Raw genomic sequence first — 13,887 nt, 5'->3', positions numbered from 1 at the left:
ATTTGATAATTACGTGCTGCTATTAATGATTTCAACAAACAATAGAACAAGAGTAAATAGTAAATACCATATAAAGATATTTCAAATTTTGATAAAAGAGTTTTGTGGAACTTAGAAACTAACAAGAAATGAGGCAGTGGAAATTCTCTTATTCAGACGCAAACCTTTTGTGGAATGATTGATAGCTTCGTCTAGTTGCAGGGGTTTGGTGGCCATAACATTTTTTTTTAATTATTTCTCACAATCGTTTTCAAGATAGAAGAAAATAGAATCCAGAATTTGATCTTAAGAATTAAGATATCTCAGAAGTTGAATCAATGGGTCAACTCAGTGTCTCAGGCATTGATCAAAATTCTAAACAATTATAAAAATAGAATCAGATGTACTGTTCAAACCTACTACTGTCTAACCAAAAGTTCTGAAAAGGATAGTTTCGACACTGATTGATTCACAATAATCAACAATTTCATTTAATAATATTCCCTAAAATATGTCCCATTATTTATGGAAGGTTAATCCCTTACCACAAAATCTTAGGTTTCTCACCATTATATTGTTTTGTTTTTTAAATATAATGACAGATAATTGTTATTATTTAACTAATAGATGTTAAATTTTTGAAAATTTATATATATATATATATATATATATTTTATCAGTAATAAAAAATCATTAAATGGAAACCATTTCGGAGTAGTCCAACTTTTATAAGCTCACATAAAATTTAACTTCTATCTCGACACCCAAAATCACCGGACAAATGACCAACCAAACCAAGCGCTAATTAGCTTTACCGAATCAGCCATATACAGGCCAAAGGATCCAGAACCTAACAGGGGTAGGAAAAATAAACTTCGTGGTACTTTGTAACAATCCAAGACCACACCTTTACTTGCGCCGAGACAAAAACTTCTAACACATTTGTCACTCCTCCATTAAAGACGACTGAGTTCCTATGCTTCCAAATTTCACTCACAATTTCAACCGAAATTGTTCCTCAAAAATATATATATATATATATATATATATATATATATATATATATTAATAACAGTAGTAATGGGTGAGAATGTTATAATAGGAGGCTTAATCCTAAAGTAAAGTTAAAGATGAAAAGAGTCTCACAGGTGACTTCTAATTAAAGGGATGTCTTTGGGAAGATTTTGAGTTTATACTGATATGATAATGCCCATGCAGCAAAAGAAAGGGAAAACGTGTTAAAATTATTATGTTTATAAATTATTACACTTCAAATGAAATCATGAATATTTTTTTATTTTGATTAAATTATCATCTGCGGGGTTTACTTGTCTCAATTTATTAATTAATTTTTAATTTACAATTAAAAGATGCATATTTTTTTATACACTCACTGTAATGTAACCCAATAGGGTGTTTTTATTTTTCTTCCAAGTTATTAAGACAAGACTTTTAATCTAATTAGAAAAATTATTCCAATTCCCTCAGTTGAGATACCTTAAGTGAAATCTATCTATTAAACCAATTTATTAAATTCGTTAAACGCATTAAAATCAGTCCAACATATAAAATTCGGATGAATCATTAGAATCAGACTTTTTTTTAAAAATCTTTCAAAAACCAATTTCAATTTCAAACTAGCTAATTCAATTATTCCAACAAGTTTAAAAATGCATGAAATAACATACATAAAATATAGTTGGCATCGTGATACTAATATCATTTAATATAATCATGTTAAACCCAAATTCAAATGTAAAACCAATAAAAACACCAACAATACCAAAATCAATTCAATTACCTCTAAATACTGTAATACTGTATTAACAACTTAAAAATATTTATGCATCATAATTCAGAATGGAATATTAATTAACTTTCTTGACCTCATTATTATTTGTAGTTAAAGCAATACGTAAAAGAGAGACAAATACTCTCAAAGATATGATATTTTGTTAAAAAATATGAAAAAAAAATAAAGAAATGAAGAGAGAAATTCGGAGGAAAGTTAGAGAGAGGAAACATAGAATGAGAATAAGAAAGAAGAAAACAAAAAGAGAATGGGCCAAGGCCCATGGACTCTTACATTTATACCCAAAAAGTATATTATTAAAGATAAAAAAAAAAATTGTTTTTATCGTAAAAAAAGTTCATATTTTTCACTCTGTTACCATTACTTTAAATATTCTCATAAATAATATGAAATAAATTAATTAAGTGGTCCTGTATTTTATTTCATTTAATGTTTCACGTGTCTAGCGTAATTCTAAAAAAATATTATTTATACTTCAATGATTCCATGCCAACCCATAGTAATTGAATCACACGCTCTACAATAATGGCATCTAGATTATAAAAATATCAATAAAGCTTTGTCTAATTAAAATTAACAAGGATTAGATTGGTCTTCTACAAATACAAAAGTTATAGTTTTGTTAGTAATGTACCTCGTGAAAATCTTGTTAAGTATATTTGCACGTGTTTATTATTAACTCGTGCGAGGCATTACCCAACCTTAATTTGTTTCAGATTCAATTTATTTTAATTTATTTAAATTGTAGTATTATAGACCGAACCTAATATTGTATAAGTTAGAATAAAATAATTTTTAGTTTTTTATTTATTTATGCTAAGATGAGATATAAATGAATTTTCTGTCGGTATTTATATTTAAAAATATTAATAATGTATTAATAGAAATATAGACCATATAAGATAAATGGAAATTTTTAATATATATCAGATAAAAATAAAATAAAATAACACACTAACTAAAGATATACTTATTATTAACTATTAACTACACTGAATATTTTAATTTAAACTAGAGTTTTCTCTATAACAAATAAAAATATTTTTAATATTTTTTAAAATAAAAAAGGTAGAAAGAGATTGACCTGAAAAAGTAGTTAAGGAGGTGAGATAGGCGGTTTGTGGGCCCGGATTGGCGGTAATAGTCCAGAAAGAGTTCCATACAAAGGGAACTCCTTTCTATTTGGGCTTTTCAATGTTTGACAGTGAGTTAAAGTTTTTGGACACAACTACTCAATCGTAGTGGCGTGGGCCCAATTCCCTGGCCCACTTTGTCTTTTTTCCTATACATATAAAGCAAAAAGACAAAAATTAGACCTCTTTTTTCCCTCTCCTTTTTTAAAGAATAAATCTCCCCCCAAAATCAAAATCGGGTCCATACTCTAATTATTTTTCTTGCTTTTTCCTTTTTTTAATCCTGAATTCACACAGCCACAAATTTTTATTATTTTATCATAGCTTTTAAAACATGCTAATTACTACGTCATGCTCACGTCATTTGTGACATTGACAATCACCCACTTGATATAAAAAATGGAGGAGAAAAAGAAAAAAAATAAAACTTTAAACCATGTTTTTTGTTAAACCTCATCAATAAAAAGGTATACGTGTACGTACGTGTGTTGCATGCACTTTATATATACGTACGTGTGTACCTTTTATACGGTCATTTTGTCTTGCGACTTGGTTTGACTTTAAGAGTTATTAATTGTAAAAGAAAATGCTGAGTTTATTGAATGGAACCACTTTTCTTTCATTAAGGAAAAGCTAATAAACGACAACAAAAGTAGACATTGCAAGACATACATTTAATTGAAAGTTTATTTCGATCCCGACCAAAGGTTAAGATTGTTGAAATTGGTCGAATCTTAGTATGAAGCAATTGTTGGGTTAATAAAAAATGTGTTTTTCAAAGGAAGAAAAACGTGAAATAAATTTTGTGTACTTGTCAACTTTAACAAAAACTATTATCTAATTCATAGAAATTTCACACTAGGTTTTATCATCAATGGCGTATTTGAATTGGGAAAGGAAGTAAAATAAAAGAGTAAAAAGTGTGATGATTTTGTTGGATTGACATGAAAGAAATTAACGTTAAACATGTTGGAGATCTGATTAGAGATAAATGGAAAAGATTTCTTTAACATCCAAAAAGTAAACCACTTACATAATATAATTAATTAAAAGATAAATTAAATATAAAATATTAATTTATTGGATTGTGAAGTATGTGTTTTCACTATTTGTGGTGCCATTCAATATAGAAAAAATATTATAAAATATATAAATGAGCGTAAATCTCATATAGATCAATAAAATTGAGTTAGACTTAAAGTTCATCCCTTAATATGATATAAGTACATTTCAAAAAATATAAACGAGTCTACATCTTATGTTAAATTATTTTCTAATATAATCGAGGGTAAAGAGGGAAAATTTTGTGAGACCCTACTTAGAAAATAGTTGATTATTCGGATCGAGTTAAACTTAAAATTTATCTTTTAATAAAATAAATATATAAGATGTGGATAAATATGTATAATAAAAAATAAAATAAAAATGTTACTGTGAGGATAAGTACACATTTCAATTATAAAAGTTTTTTTTCTCTGTAATTTGGAAGGATCAGAAAAATAAGAAGAGGGAATGTTGTTGTGTTGAGATGTTTTGATGCATCACTCCTTCAACACTTCAATTTGGTTTCTCTGCTTATTGCTTCTCATTGTTTTCTGTATTTGTGACTCTGATGTAGTCTTTTTCACCTTTTCTTTCTCATCTTCACTTAGTTGTTGAACTCCAAAAAAAAAAAAAATCATTATGCTTCCGTGATTGTGTGTGGTTGGCAACCAATTGTCACATCTTTCTATTTATCAATGTGTGGTTAAAGAATTTGAGTATTTTTATTATTATTTATTATGAAGTGGACAGTCTACCTCAACTCCATAAAAATCAGCTCATGAAGTGAGAGGTTTGTATCCACTTAAATACAATATCTCGTGCGTCGGATCATATATTATGAGTGATCTGATAACGACCCGATAGCGGATGGTCTGATAAGCTCAATAAACACTCGCTAGATAGGTTCGAGATGACTCTGATATCATATTACGAAGTGAACTTTAAGCCTAATTCAACTTCATAAAACCAATTCATGAGGTGAGGTTTGCACCAACTTAAATATAATGAAATTTCCTAATCTTCGGTGGATGGATCTCCAACTTCAGATGCAATATTTGATGAAAGGTGTTTCAACCTTTTTGATTTTATTTGGTCTCTGCTTTCACAACTTATAATCTTTGACGGGTCTATGTCATCAATTGAAATAAAAATGTTACGATAATTTTATTATATTTCTGCATCTTAAAATTTTGATAGATAAAATATATCACACTTGAAATTTTTAAGAAAGCTTACTTAAAAAATGTATAACGAAATAAATTAATCAATTTTATTTCGAAAATCATGAGAATGGAATGTTTGGAGGGTGAGTTGTATTCAAGTTCAACAACGTAATTGTTAAATTACAAGTTTTAAACGAATTGATCAGGTCTATAGTTTTTTTCTTAAACTTTTGCAACATTCGAATATATTTATATAAATTTAAGCGAAAAAAATATTTTTGATTCATATACTTTTAATCAAATTTTATACTTTCAAATGGATGTAATTATTTCCTTAATTCTAAAAAATACGTGTTTTATTTTATTGTTTTTAACGTATAATTTAATTACTAAGTTAGTGGAAAGACACAAGCCATTGTATTTTAAAAAATACGTTATTTTTTGTTTGTTTTTAGTATGTGGTTTTATTACTAAGAAAGTTAGTGGAAAGAGACGCAATAACATATTTTCAAAAGTTGGAAATTAAAAAACACGGAAATTTAAATTAATTTAATTATATAATTTAGTTGAATTAAAACGTAAACAATAACTTAATATGCTACTTATTTAAAAAATATAAGTAGATTAAATTTAAAAATATATAGGATAAGTTTTCTCTGTATTCCTTAAATATGATAAATTTGAACAAAATAGACAGAACTAAAGTGTTTAAGAACCTATATCTTTTAAATTTACTGTGTTTGAGAGTTTTTTTATGATTATTTTATCATTTATGAAATTTTGATTTAATTTTTGAATTAAATTTATCATGTTTGAGTGAGACTCGTTTCAATTTTGTTCCTATTGTTTTCCATTTTTTTCGATTTTTTTAACCAATTCAAATGTTTGAATCCATCCACTCATTTATTGTGATATCTCATAAATCTCGGAATAGTTGATCTGAAATATCTCCCTTTATCTTAAAATCCAGAAGAAATGTTTTTTTTTTTTTTTTACTTTAGATAATTCGGAATAAATGATGAAATGTTACAAAAATGGGAATGTTTCTTCCTACAAGTTTTTCTGTCATGTGAAAATATTTTTTTATCTTTCTTGTGTCATTTTCATAGGGTAGCTTTCGGATTATATAATTTGTACACATATTTGAAAAAGAACTTTCAAATTACATAATCTGAAAACTAATCATGCATCTGAAAAAATATTCTGGATTGTATAATCTGAAAACTAATTACGAATTTGATAAAAGAATTTCGAATTATATAATCCAAAATATTAAAGATATATTTTTGAAAATATGGAAATTTATGGAGGTGAGAGAAGAGTGTATGGTGGTGCAGGAAGAAACTCCCAAATAGATGTACCTAGAGAAACCGCCAATGTCATAATTAGGCCCAGTTCAATTGGACCTGTCAGGCCTAGATTTGAGCCCAAAACAATGTTTCTACTATACTGATCCAGGCCCTAAACAATTCAAGTCGGATCGCCACCATCATAACTCCGCACGCCCTCCGCCACGGCCTCCTCCGTGACGTGACGACGAGCATCCTCCACCTTCGACAACAATCGCCAGTGGAGCTTCACTGCTGTACTCCTATCATCCTCTCCGATCCCCTCGACGGTCATCCGCTGTGGTTCAAATCCTTTTCATTCCTCTCCAACCACCGCCGCCGCTGGTAATTTGATTTGGGGTTTGGGATCCGTTCGAAAATTAGCCTATATGATGGAAGCCTGGTAACTAAATTTTTGAAATTTTCGGAGTCGCTGTTGTTTTGTGTTATGGGGTTTCATACGGTGGTGGTTTAGTGTGTTGTCATGTTTCTGTTATTTTGTCCTGTTAAGAGGTAACGAGAAAGTGATTTGGTTTTCTTGTATTGATTGTTGTTCTTTTGTACTACGGGGTTTCCTACGCTGGTTTGGTTTTGATTAAAAAAACTGAAAAATTCATATGATATCAGATTTATCTATTTTCATTTCCCACATTTTTCTTTTCTCTCTATCTCCCACAGATAATAAAATGAAAAAATTAGCAACTTTTCGAGCTAGAAGGTGGCTATGTAGGAGCTTATCGAGCATTTCTTCAAACCCATTGCGGGTGTGTGTAGTTGGAAGTGGCCCTGCTGGTTTCTACAGTGCCGAAAAGGTAAAGCCCTAATCTTTAGGCTTCAAATTTGAAATGGATGACTGTAACCGAATGGGTTCTTGGTAGATGTTGAAGGCGCACCAACAAGCACAAGTTGATATCATTGACAGGTTGCCCACACCTTTTGGGTTGGTTCGCTCTGGTGTTGCACCCGATCACCCTGAAACAAAGGTCCATTCTTGTTTCTTGCACCATTCTTTTGTTCAAATTTCATTAGCACTGGTGTTTTTATAATGTATGCGATGCTAGTGGGAGGGAGTGGGGTGGAAAAATAAGTTCTTAGTTATGTTGCGCTATGGCTATTTAGATGTTTTGGTGTTGTGGTGAAAAAAGAAATGGAGTAAAATCCCTAGGCCACAGTAGTTCCTAAATGCCAATTTTCAGTCTAATGAATCCCTGATCAAACTGAATTTGTGCGATTGCAAGAATCACGTGCTCACACAGTCAGTAGATTGGATCTTTTGGATGAATAATGGAAAACTCAAATCTTGAATGTGTGTTTTTAAGTTCTATTTACTAAATTAATATGAGCTATCCAATATTTTTGCAATGGTTCCAATACCCCGATTGTATAAATGTATGGTTCTACGTGAGAAAAGTACAAAAGAATAAGAAATGAATTTGAGAGAGTAATTTCCCCTCTCTTAGGTTCTCATATTTATAATAACTTTGGGATATCTGTTTGATAGGGAAGAGAAAAGAATAGGAAAAGACATATCTAGGAACTAGGTACAAACACAAAGCACACAACACCTTTTCAATAAATTATACTTAAGATAACTTATTCTAATACTCTCCCTCAAGTTGGAGCATACAAATTGCATGTCCCAAACTTGGAACAAATAAATTCAATTTGAGATCCTCTCAAAGATTTTGAGTATATCTGCAAGTTGATCATTTGGTGCGACAACTCAATGTAGATGTCTTTGGACAACAACTTTTCTTTAATAAAATGACAGTCAATTTCTATGTGTATAGTCTTGTCATGGAACACTGGATTGGAAGCAATGTGGAGAGCAACTTGGTTATCACTGTACATCTTCAATGGTTGAATCTCACAAAAAAATAATTCTTGGAGGAACTATTTTACCCATATAAGCTCAAAATTGAGGGATGTCATTGTCCTATACTCAGCTTCAGCAGTTGATTGGGCAACACCATTTTGTTTTTTGCTTTTCTGAGGGATAATAGTTCCTCCAAAGAAAACATAATATCTTGTAGAAGAGCGTCTCTCTACAGGATGACCAACCCAATCAGTATCCCACTCCGATACCAACTTGAGAAAAATACAAAAGAACAATGAATGAATTTGAGAGAGCAATTTTCCCTCTCTTAGGTTCTCATATTTATAATAACTTTGGGGATGCTAGATACAATGTATGAGAGGGAAGAGAAGAGAATAGGAAAAGACATATCTAGGAACTAAGTACAGCACAAAACACACAGCAGCTTTTCAATAAATTCTACTTAAGACAACTTATTCTAACAATTCTATCCACTGCAGAAATTTAGATATTTGATGTCTATATATTTGGTGTTGGGATTGTGAGGGATTAATTTGTCTGGTATATGTGGACCTATATGGCTATGATTTGTGATTCTTATAGGGACTAGTGTGGCTTTTGCAAGGAACTACTGTTCCAGCTGCCAAATTTTTCAAGGATGAATTTTGAGGTTTACTTGAAGAAATATTTCAAAAACTTATTATTTTTACTTTTATGGTTCTGGGGGTTTTGATATTTTCTTTGGTGAGAGTAACACCATTGAGCTTTACCAGAAAACTTGCAACAGATTGTCATCAACCAGTTTTCAAGGGTGGCAAAACAAGAACGATGTGCATTTTTTGGTAATGTGACCCTTGGATCAAGCATTTCTCTCTCTGAATTACGTGAGCTGTATCATGTGGTGAGGTTCTGATTCTGGATTTGGTGTTAATGGTAACATGTTGATTTAGATATTGGTCAGTTGTACCATCTTTTCAATAATCAGTTTATGAACTTGGGCAGGTTGTCCTTGCATACGGTGCTGAAAGTGATAGAAGTCTAGGTATTCCAGGGGAGGTAACCTTGATTTATTACATTTATTCCTGAATTTGCTAGTTGTTTGTTTGTGTTTCAATTGTACAAGCAATGGCTTAGTGTTCATTTATTATGAGATGGCTATGCTAGCTGATAGTTTGAGTTACTCCTATTTCAATGATTTTTAATATTCTTCTCCTTCTCAGAACTTGAAAGGGATACACTCTGCTAGGGAATTTGTTTGGTGGTATAATGGGCACCCAGATGGACAAAATCTTAAGCCAGACCTAAAGATCACTGATACAGCTGTAATCCTTGGTCAGGTACTTTTATCTATTGTGTTGTATTCGTTATTTTCTAGAAAAAAGACATTGTGATGAATGTTTAGACTAAGGAACATACTCGTGATGTGAAGATGAATATTCCGAATATATATAGATATAATTTTAACTTGGATTTAAGGTTTTATTTAATTTCAGGGAAATGTTGCTTTAGATGTTGCAAGGATTCTTTTACGACCTACCACTGAGTTAGCAACAACTGATATTGCCAGTCATGCATTGGCTACCCTAGAGGAGAGCTCTATCAGGTTTTTAGTTGCATTAGTTGAAGTAACCAGATAATCGTTTGATATCTCGTATGTTGCCTAACTGTAATATAAGCAACATTGCAGGGTGGTTTATTTGGTTGGAAGACGTGGTCCGGCACAAGCAGCTTGTACTGCAAAAGAACTGCGTGAAATTCTTGGTAACTCATGCATCAACTCTTATACCAAGTTAGTTTAGCCATATGGTTTTCTTGTTCACATTTGTTTGATACCTTGATTTGGTTTTGGTTTTGTTTTAAGGAACTGTTTGAAAGGGTATGTCTCGGCTATATGATGTACTTCATAATGCTTTAGACTTTAAAGTTTCCTTTGTAAACTAATACATTCCTTATTTGTATCCCTAGTAATTTCCTTGGTTGTCCACTTCCAACTTTCCATTGATTTCCATGAGTTCAGTCTCTTACTGATTTCTTCCAAATACTTTTGAATGCTTCTTACTTTGCATCTGTTTCTAGTTATTCATAGGTCTTTGATTCTAAACCATTTACAATCTGAGGACTCAGTCTGAAAGGAAATGGAGCCCTAATCATGACTTTGGTCTTCCAATTGACATGTTATAATTAATAACTGATTACTTCCAATTAATTTATTAATTGTCATATACTATGAGTTACATGCTATTTCTGTCTCAAACATGATGCTAACTGAAGCTTTAACGTCTATTTTACAGGTATTCATAATGTTGATGTTTTCATTCAGGAATCCGATCTACTTTTAACCCCAGCTGATGAGGTATAAGATGAATCTACTTTTAGTTCTTTAATCACTGTTTCAATCATCTTCACCCCAAAATGTAAAATACTAGGATTCCCTAAGTACCGTATGTTTTCTAAATTCTTATTTTTCTTATCTAAATTAAGAAAATGCCGATTCTTTTTCATTGATGGTATCTTATATCTGTGTTCATGCTGTCACTTGGCAAAGGAAGAACTTAAGAGTAACCGAATACAGAGAAGAGTTCACGAGTTGCTATCTAAGGCTGCTAGGTCAAAACCTAAACATACTAGTTTGAACCAGCGTGAGCTCCGTTTTGTCTTCTTCCGTAAGCCAAATGATTTTCAGGAGTCGAAAGACAGAGCTGGCCATGTTTCTGGCGTGCACTTTGAGAAAACGGTTCTTCAAGGTAAATTTTGTTTGTCCAAATATTTACTTTTTTACTTTGAAGTTAGACCTTTACAATATTGGCAATAATGTAATATAATATTGTGAATAGTTGTAAATTGGAACAGTTTCTTATACAAGTGCGGAAATATGTTTATTACTGGGCTTTTCCTAAAATGCTTAATATAGGCCATTCTTGAAGCTTTGCTAAATACTAGCACATTTAAGTCCATAGTAGTCTATTATGCACTGGATTACTTATAATTTCTGATTAGTCAGCTAATTATTGCAGGTGTTAGCCATGGCAAACAGATTGCCATTGGTGCTGGAAAGTTTGAAGATATAAAATGCGGGTATCATCTCATATACAAATACAGTTATTAATTGTCATTGCTCGACATGAAATCCTTTCTGCTGGTGGCTTTGTAATCAAAGAACCATGTTTATTTATACTCTGTATACATTATAAAGAAATTGTTATTATGCTCTTCAAATGACTGATTGCAGCCTCTTTAGATTTTAATTCATGTATTGTTATCACAAAATGTTGAGAGTAATAGTATGTTGCAACTGACTGCCTTTTTGTAGGATGGTACTTAAGAGCATTGGTTACAAATCAGTACCTGTTCATGGCTTACCTTTTGATCATAAGAAAGGTGAATGAGTAATCGATGCTCTCAATCAATTCACCTCTCATCCATTTTTTTTATTAATCCATCTTACACATTCTTTGGTGGAGTAGCCATGTTTAAAACGGTGTTTGTTTTAAAATATGATTGATTCTAGAAAAATTATGCTTGTTCTTAAAGGTGAAAACAAAAAATGTAATGGAAACATTTTTGTCATACCAAACTGCCCCAAAGGGTTGGAGACGAGTGATGTAATCTTGTCAATCCTATGGTTTCAATTGGGAATGAAATGAAAACAAAAAACATTTACAATATTTTTTTATTCTTAGTCTTAGAAGTTTATACTCGCCTGAAAATAGTCTTCAGTAAATGGATTGTTGCCCTTGTGTTGATGTATTTTTATTTATTTTGTTTTCTCCATTCTTCTCATTGTAACTTTAGGTTTAGGATTTTGGCGGATTTCCAACATTCCTACTTTGTGTCTCCTCTCTTCTTCTGTTAGTAAATTAGTCTTTATAAAAAAATATTTAGATGGGAATTTTTCAGACGTGCCAAGACACATGATGTGTGGATGTATGTAAACATGTGATCTGACGGGAGCTCATAGACATGTATATATGATGGCTACCTTTCAGGTATAGTTCCAAATGACAGAGGTAGAGTGTTGAGTGACCCTTCAGATCCTCTAGTCCCTGAAAAGGGCTTGTATGTATGTGGCTGGCTGAAGAGAGGACCAACTGGAATTGTTGCCACAAATCTGCATTGTGCGGAAGAAACTGTATGTATCTCTTGCTTGTCTATCATACATATTATTCCCATACCAGTTAAACTGACAGAAGTAGCAAGATGATAGTGAAATCAGTTATACTAAAATGTCTTGTTAATTGTCGTACTTGTGCAATAAATTACTTATGTAAGTATTGTATTTTCTGCTCATAATTGACATGATAGGTTTCGAGCATATCCGAAGACCTTGAAAACGGAGGGTTGATTCCATCATCAACCTTGCCTAAACCAGGCAGGGACGGACTTCTCCAGCTTGTGCATGATAGAAATGTCAGAATAGTTTCATTCAGTGATTGGGAAAAGATAGACTCTGAAGAAAGGAGGCTTGGAAGTTTAAGGAACAAGCCTAGGGAAAAACTTGCCACCTGGGATGAACTATATAAAACTACCTCTCAATGAATCAATTATTTCATATGACACTTCATTATTTTAAGCTTGATAAACATCTTTTCGTACCCCAAGAACAGTGAATACATGAAGAAACTATACACTTGTCGGTGAAGTCATCTTCTGTGTCTGTTGTTGTAATGCCCTCAATTATTTCTTAAAAAGGTGAAATCCCTTTGAAGAGTTCTTCAGTTTTAATTTTAATATGTGAAATCCCTGGGACAGAGGCATGATTTTTTAGATTGCAACACAAATCATGCATGGAGTAACCTGCTGATAGGTGATAATTATATGGTTATTGTCTTACTGGAACACTCGGTTCTTTATATACAGCTGTTTACTATGATTTAGATATCTTATTTGCATTGTACAAGTTATAACACTTGTAACAAAGCTAATTTAAAATAAATTTTATGTTGTAAAATAGTCAAACATAATTTAAAAGAATCAGGTATTAAATGTCAAAACAATCCTTAACTGTTTTATTAAATTTAGAAAATAACTAATGAGCCAATAAATAGGTGCAGAATACATTTGCAATAGCTAAAATTTGATCTCGGAACTGAGTAGTATAATATAGTATTTCTTATAACTGAATAAAGTTTACAATGGAATCTTTATAGGTTATAGAAGTAGGGATGAAGCAGTGTAACGGGGTTAGGGTGATACGCAGAAAATAAGGATTCAATTGAGCAAGATATGATCCCTGGAAATTTGAACTTGTAACAAACTGGAGTAGGCCATCTTCAAAGGCTCTATTGCAGATTTAAGCAATTCCTCTGCACACATCTTTTATTTTCTGCAACATTTGACTTCTTATGATGTGACCCACGTTAGCCACACTTTTGATTATCACTGGCCTGTGCTCCACCACATTCTCTAAACACATCCATGCACTTATGAATCAGAGGGATTCTTAATACTCTCACTGTATACTTTCTACTCATCCAACATTTATTTTGCCAACTCCCTCATTATAATCTTTCTTAACAGTGTAATGTAATCATCCAAAAACATGGTGCTCGAACATTTCTCTATCTCATTTATCTTATTAGAGAAAACAAAATAAATTATCTTCAGATGAGGC

The 13,887-nt window shown here is 31.6% G+C and overlaps 1 protein-coding gene across 4 annotated transcripts; it reads left to right on the top strand.

Moving 5' to 3' along the window:
- The first annotated feature begins 6,543 nt into the window (after positions 1-6,543).
- LOC137812860 (NADPH:adrenodoxin oxidoreductase, mitochondrial) lies at positions 6,544-13,112 on the top strand. Of its 4 annotated transcripts, none has more exons than XM_068615092.1 (14): positions 6,544-6,820; positions 7,139-7,272; positions 7,339-7,443; positions 9,064-9,177; positions 9,279-9,332; positions 9,497-9,613; positions 9,770-9,879; positions 9,964-10,037; positions 10,568-10,629; positions 10,822-11,020; positions 11,291-11,351; positions 11,587-11,654; positions 12,263-12,405; positions 12,579-13,112. In XM_068615092.1, the coding sequence occupies exons 2-14, from the start codon at positions 7,147-7,149 to the stop codon at positions 12,810-12,812; spliced, it is 1,467 nt and encodes a 488-aa protein (XP_068471193.1). In that variant the 5' UTR covers positions 6,544-6,820; positions 7,139-7,146; the 3' UTR covers positions 12,813-13,112. The 4 variants fall into 4 exon arrangements, with proteins under 4 accessions (XP_068471193.1, XP_068471192.1, XP_068471191.1 ...); XM_068615091.1 differs by having other exon boundaries at positions 6,588-6,863; XM_068615090.1 differs by having other exon boundaries at positions 6,605-6,805.
- The last annotated feature ends 775 nt before the right edge of the window (positions 13,113-13,887 follow it).

The sequence above is a fragment of the Phaseolus vulgaris genome, chromosome 2, assembly GCF_000499845.2.
Source record: "Phaseolus vulgaris cultivar G19833 chromosome 2, P. vulgaris v2.0, whole genome shotgun sequence".
Lineage (NCBI taxonomy): Eukaryota > Viridiplantae > Streptophyta > Magnoliopsida > Fabales > Fabaceae > Phaseolus > Phaseolus vulgaris.
Note: the sequence above shows the minus strand (reverse complement) of the source record. Positions and strands in the feature narration are given on the sequence as shown.

What these genes read in the sequence shown, in the direction of transcription:
- LOC137812860 (XM_068615092.1), top strand. Translation starts at nt 7,147, where the DNA reads ATGAAAAAATTAGCAACTTTTCGAGCTAGAAGGTGGCTATGTAGGAGC. An exon ending in GTTTCTACAGTGCCGAAAAG is followed by an intron (nt 7,273 to 7,338) that starts GTAAAGCCCTAA and finishes GGTTCTTGGTAG; the next exon opens with ATGTTGAAGGCGCACCAACA. An exon ending in AGAACTGCGTGAAATTCTTG is followed by an intron (nt 10,038 to 10,567) that starts GTAACTCATGCA and finishes TCTATTTTACAG; the next exon opens with GTATTCATAATGTTGATGTT.